Consider the following 6,451-nt stretch of genomic DNA (forward strand, 5'->3'; position numbering starts at 1 on the left):
TGCTCCCCGGTTTGGGTTTCCAGGCAGCTCCAGCCCTGCAGCTTCCCAGCCTCCCTGTCCTGGGCAGGGTTTGGGTCCCCTCGCTGTCCCCTCGCTGTCCCCTCGCTGTCCCCTCGCTGTCCCCTCCCAGGGACCCACCGCTCCCTCCCCGAGCAGCCAGAGGAGGGAGGGGGATCCCGGGCGTTAATTCCAGGTGTGGGAGATGGGAATTTGCGGGATTTTTCCATGTTTGTTCTGTCACGGCGATTCCCCTCCGGACTCGCTGTGTCTGAGGCAGGGACAGACCCCAGCGGGGCGTCCCCGAGCTTGTCCCTTGTCCCTTGTCCCTCTCCGTGACCTTCAGGGTGTCAGGGGAGCATCCCAGGGCTGGAATTCCTCGGTTTTCGGTGGGATTTGCAGGGCAGGAAGGGAACTGAGACCCCGGGATGGGCCGGAGCGGAGCCTCCTGGGGAGGATAAATTGAATTTTCCAGGGCTGGCATTGAGCTGCTATCGGGGGTGTGACATCGGTGACATCGGTTGGTGGTGGCAGCTCTGCTGTGATGGCCTGGAAGGGACTGGGGGGCCGGGGGCCGGAGGTTTTGGGGCCGGAGGTTTTGGGGCCGATGGTTTTTGGGGCCGGTGGAATTTTCGGGGCTGTGTGAAGCAGGACTTTGATGGTTTGATGTGCTGGAGGTTGGTGGCTTTAAGAGAGAAGCTTTGGGCGCCTGATTGAGTTTAAAAAAGGGGATTTTGGGGGAAGGAAGAGCCGGCTCCGGCTCCGGGCAGGACTTTTGGGAGCAGCGCTGGATTTTCCATCCTCATCCATCCACGGAGTGCGCTGGAGCCCGAGCGGACGCTGTGGAGAGGCGGGAGAGACGGAGCAGCTCCCGAAAGGGTTAAAGGGTGCCTGGAGGGATCCCACCCTCCGCCCAATCCCGGGAATGCCGCGGTGCTCAGCCAGCCCCGAGCCCATCAAAGGCTCCCACCAGGGAATCGCCACCCCCGGGCCGGGCTGCTCTTTGTGCCGGGGCGATGTGGCTGCTCCGGAGCCTCGCCTGGGCCCTCCTGAGCCCCGTCCTGGCCACCGGGCTGAGCTGGCAGGAAAATTCCCTGTTAAAATCGCTGGGTCTGAGCGCCAAGCCCAGCCCCAAAAGGCCGGGGCCGGTGCCGCCCGTGCTCTGGAGGATCTTCCAGAGGAGGAAGGAGCTGCCCCGGCCGCACCAAGAGCTGGATTCCTGCAGGGTGGAGGAGTTCAATGTCCCCGGGAACATCGTGCGTGTCTTCGCTGACCAAGGTACGGCCACGCCGCGTTCGGGGCTTCCCATCGGGGCTGGCCCCGCTCCTTCCCTCCCTGCCCGGAGCTGGATCCCAGGAGAAATCCCGGCCGTGCCGATTCCCCCCGGCTGCTGTTTGTGGGGAGGGGGCGGCTGTGCCAGGCTCTGCTCTGGAGCCCCCAGATCCCTCCCGAGGGGTTGGTTTGATCCCAGCCCCGAGCCCAGGCTGGATCCCGGGCTCTGGGATCCGCGGGGCCGGAGGTGAGTGGGAATGTGGGTGCAGGAATGGGATCAGCACCAGCTGGGGCAGGGCTGTGTCCCCCCCGATCCCCCCCATTGTCCCAAGGCCTCTGGCTGGCCCCGCGGCACATCTGGCTGGCCCCGCGGCACATCTGGCTGGCCCCGCGGCACATCTGGCTGGCTCCGAGCCGTTCTCAGCCCCCTGGGGGCTGCTTGGTCGCTGTCCCTGAGCTCTCAGGGCGCCACGGAGCTCTTTTCTCTCGTGGTTCCAGTTTTCCTCGGGCTGCCTAAACCAGGCAGCTCCCCAAACTCGCTGCTGCTCCCCCCGTCCATCCCAAAGAGCCGGAATCCACAGCCTGGGGCAGGCGGAGGGGGAGAACAACGCCCCAAGCCCCGGAGGAGATGCTGGAGTGGCGGCAGCCGCAGCTCGGGGGCCCGGGGATGCCTCCAGAGCTTCCTGCAGGGCTGGGAGCCCTCCCTGCCGCCCGGGCACCGCCTCCAGCCCCGGCTGCCGCTCGCTGGAGCTCCTGTCGGAGCCCTGGAGCTGATCCACATCCTCATCCCTGATCCTGCCCGGCCCGAGGGTCCCCAGCCCATCCCTGGAGCTGATCCCGCTCATCCCGAGGGTCCCCAGCCCATCCCTGGAGCTGATCCCGCTCATCCCGAGGGTCCCCAGCCCATCCCTGGAGCTGATCCCGCTCATCCCGAGGGTCCCCAGCCCATCCCTGGAGCTGATCCCGCTCATCCCGAGGGTCCCCAGCCCATCCCTGGAGCTGATCCCGCTCATCCCGAGGGTCCCCAGCCCATCCCTGGAGCTGATCCCGCTCATCCCGAGCGTTCAGCCACCCCCACCCCTTTTTCTCTCTCTCCTCCTCAGGCCGTTTCCTCCCCGAGGAGCAGCCCCAGGGGTGGCTGTGTCTGCGGAAGCTCCTGTTCTTCAACCTCTCCGTGCTGGAGGAGGGCGAGCGCTTGACCATGGCCCAGCTGGAGCTCCGCTTCCAGCACAATTCCTACCACTCCCCCCGGCCGGGGCAGGTTTTGGAGCTCCGGCTGTACCCGGCGAACCCCCGGGGGCAGCCCCGGCCCGGCCGGGGGCCGCTGCTGGAGCGCTCCTTTGTGCAGCTGCACAAATCCCTCCTCTTCAAGCTGAGCGCGGCGCTGGAGGACGGGAAGATGCCGGGCAGGAATTTGACCTTGGTGCTGGAGATCTCGGCGAGCTCCGGGGCCAGCGGGAGCCCGCGGAGCCTCTGCGCCGGCAGCGACGCCTTGGAGGCCGCCTCGCTGCTGGTGGTGACGCTGGGCCGGCAGTGCCGGGCCCCCCGCGGGAGGAGGAGCCCCCCGAGCCCCCCGGTGACCCCCAGCCCGCTGTGCAAGCCCCGCCGGCTCTACATCAGCTTCAGCGACGTGGGCTGGGAGAACTGGATCATCGCCCCCCAGGGCTACCTGGCCAACTACTGCCGCGGGGACTGTCCCTTCCCGCTGGCGGCAGAGCTCAACAGCACCAACCACGCGGTGCTGCAGACCATGGTGCACTCGCTGGACCCGCAGGGAACGCCCCAGCCCTGCTGCGTCCCCGTCAGGCTCTCCCCCATCTCCATCCTCTACTACGACAACAGCGACAACGTGGTGCTGCGGCACTACGAGGACATGGTGGTGGATGAGTGTGGCTGCAGGTAGAGGGGGACTGCGGGGATGGGGAAACAGGGGGTGGATCATGGATGGATGATGGATGGATGGATGATGGATGATGGATGGATGATGGATGGATGGATGATGGATGGATGATGGATGGATGATGGATGGATGGATGGATGATGGATGATGGATGGATGGATGATGGATGATGGATGGATGGATGGATGGATGATGGATGGATGGATGGATGATGGATGGATGGATGATGGATGGATGGATGGATGGATGGATGATGGATGATGGATGGATGGATGGATGGATGATGGATGATGGATGGATGATGGATGGATGGATGATGGATGGATGATGGATGGATGATGGATGGATGGACGGATGATGGATGATGGATGGATGGATGATGGATGATGGATGGATGGATGGATGGATGATGGATGGATGGATGGATGATGGATGGATGGATGATGGATGGATGGATGGATGGATGGATGATGGATGATGGATGGATGGATGGATGGATGATGGATGGATGATGGATGGATGGATGGATGGATGATGGATGATGGATGGATGGATGGATGGATGGATGATGGATGGATGATGGATGGATGGATGGATGGATGGATGGATGGATGGATGGATGATGGATGGATGGATGGATGGATGGATGATGGATGGATGATGGATGGATGGATGGATGGATGGATGGATGGATGATGGATGGATGGATGGATGGATGGATGATGGATGGATGGATGATGGATGGATGATGGATGGATGGATGGATGGATGATGGATGATGGATGGATGGATGGATGGATGGATGATGGATGGATGATGGATGGATGATGGATGATGGATGATGGATGGATGATGGATGGATGATGGATGGATGGATGGATGGATGGATGATGGATGATGGATGGATGGATGGATGGATGGATGATGGATGGATGGATGGATGATGGATGGATGGATGATGGATGATGGATGGATGGATGATGGATGATGGATGGATGGATGGATGGATGGATGATGGATGGATGGATGGATGGATGGATGGATGATGGATGGATGGATGGATGATGGATGGATGGATGGATGATGGATGATGGATGGATGGATGATGGATGATGGATGGATGGATGGATGGATGGATGGATGATGGATGGATGGATGGATGGATGGATGATGGATGGATGATGGATGGATGGATGGATGATGGATGGATGATGGGTGGATGGATGGATGATGGATGGATGATGGACAGATGGATGATGGATGAGTGATGGATGGACAGATAGATCATGGATGGATGGATGGATGGATCATGGATGGATGTACAGACGGACAGACAGAAGGATGATGGATGGATGATGGATGGATGGATGATGGACAGACAGACAAATGGATGATGGATGGATATACAGACAGACAGACACACAGACAGATTGATGGATGGATGGATGATGGATGGATGGATGATGGACGGATGGATGGATGGACAGAGAGATGGACAGATGGATGGATGACGGATGATGGATGGATCTGTGGATGAATGATGGATGATGGACAGACAGACAGATGGACAGACAGACGGACGGAATAAACCCCAGTGTGTCTCGGGGCGTTTGGGGGCTCCCCTCTGCAGCGGGGTGGGGCCGGCTCCACGGGGGGTGCTGGGGTTGATTTAGGATCACTGGGGATGGGATTATGGGGTTATGACCACGCCTGGTGACAGTTCCCATCTCTACGGGGGTGTTTGGGTTGATTTAGGATCACTGGGGATGGGATTATGGGGTTATGACCACGCCTGGTGACAGTTCCCATCTCCACGGGGGTGCTGGGGTTGATTTAGGATCACTGGGGATGGGATTATGGGGTTATGACCACGCCTGGTGACAGTTCCCATCTCCACGGGGCGTTGCTGGCACCGGGCTGTGAATCCCACATTTCCCCCCTTGCTGCTGCCAGGAGCCCCCGGGGCTTTTTCGGGTTTTTGGCTGAACTCCGCAGATTTCTCAGGGCATAAAAATGACTTTTCTGGGTGGAACGGGGCCGGGGGTTCCCTGGGGTGTGACCCAGCTGCAGGGACAGGCAGGAGCTCTCTCTTGGGCTGTTTTTAGGGTGTCGTTGGTGAGGGGGTGGTCTGGGGACAGGGCTTGTGGCGGGTGACCAAACCCACTGGAGATTTTGCTGAAAAAATGAAGGTTTTTCCTAAAGAAATGGAGATTTTCCCCAAATCAACCCCCTGGGAGCGGCGTGCTCAGGGCAGGACCCCGCAGGGAACGTGGCTGAGGGAATCCAGGGGGGTCAGCAGCATCTCCTCCCCTCCCAGCTCATTTAATCAGTATTAATTTACCTCATTTGCAAATCCATCATCCCAGGGTGTCCCTGCGTGTCCCCGAGCAGGAGCCAGGTGGCAGCCGAGCCTCAGGCGAGGGCAGAGCACAGAGCTCTGCGCATTTCTGCTGTTTTGGGTGATTTTGGGTTGATTTGTTGGTTTTGGGAAGCCCCGGGGGGGTCACAGGGGCAGCAGGGACCCGAATTTGGGACATTTCCCATCCTTTTCTTCCACTTCCAGCTCCAGGGCTCGGGGTTTTGCCCAGGTTTGGAGCCCTGAGCGAGGCTTCCCCGCCACTTTTGGGATTCTGGGGGAACTGGAAAGGAATCCGAGTTAAACTTGAATTTTTTCCCTTTATTTTTGAACTGTGAACCCGTAGCGCAGCTTTGGGGTTTTTTTTGGGTTTTTTTTTGCTGTTTCCCTATTGCTGTCGTGTCTTTGAGGTCTGATGAAGTTTTCCCACCTCCCCCCAGGGGAAGCACTGAGGGTTTAACCGTTTCATTTTTGTTTTAACACCCAAACCGTGGAGCTGAAGACCCGAGCCTGGAGCAGCTTTAGCTGGATTCCCATTCCCAAAATCCACATTTCAGTGTTTTAAGGGCTTAACTCCGGCCAGCAGGAACCATTTAATTCTCATTTTAGACGGGCAGAGGAAGGAAAACCTTTGAGTATTGCTGGCTTTGTGCCCCCCAGGACAGGAGTTTGTGCCGGGGGTGCTGCCTGCACCCCCCCAGCCCCAGCTGGGATCCCCCAAAAGCCGTTTCTGCATTTCCTGCAGGGCAGGGGGAGCTCCCAGGCTGGAAACTTCCCCCAAATCCGGGGGCTGGAAGAGGGTGGGGGGCACTTCCCAGTTCTCCCAGTTCTCCCAGTTGAGTTGCTCAACCCCCCCTCTGCTATGCACACCCCTCCCACCACTTTTGTACTAGTCTTGTGTTTAAAAAAAACAAAAAGTAATAAAC

General features: G+C 59.2%; 1 protein-coding gene across 1 annotated transcript; it reads left to right on the plus strand.

Annotated features, from left to right (window-relative positions):
* The first annotated feature begins 885 nt into the window (after positions 1-885).
* On the plus strand, positions 886-3,229 carry GDF1 (growth differentiation factor 1). Its single transcript, XM_086863141.1, has 2 exons — positions 886-1,275; positions 2,373-3,229. Exons 1-2 carry the CDS (start codon positions 1,014-1,016, stop codon positions 3,170-3,172), a joined length of 1,062 nt encoding a protein of 353 aa, XP_086719267.1. The 5' UTR covers positions 886-1,013; the 3' UTR covers positions 3,173-3,229.
* The last annotated feature ends 3,222 nt before the right edge of the window (positions 3,230-6,451 follow it).

The sequence above is a fragment of the Cyanistes caeruleus genome, chromosome 25 (assembly GCF_971803275.1).
Source record: "Cyanistes caeruleus chromosome 25, bCyaCae1.hap1.1, whole genome shotgun sequence".
Lineage (NCBI taxonomy): Eukaryota > Metazoa > Chordata > Aves > Passeriformes > Paridae > Cyanistes > Cyanistes caeruleus.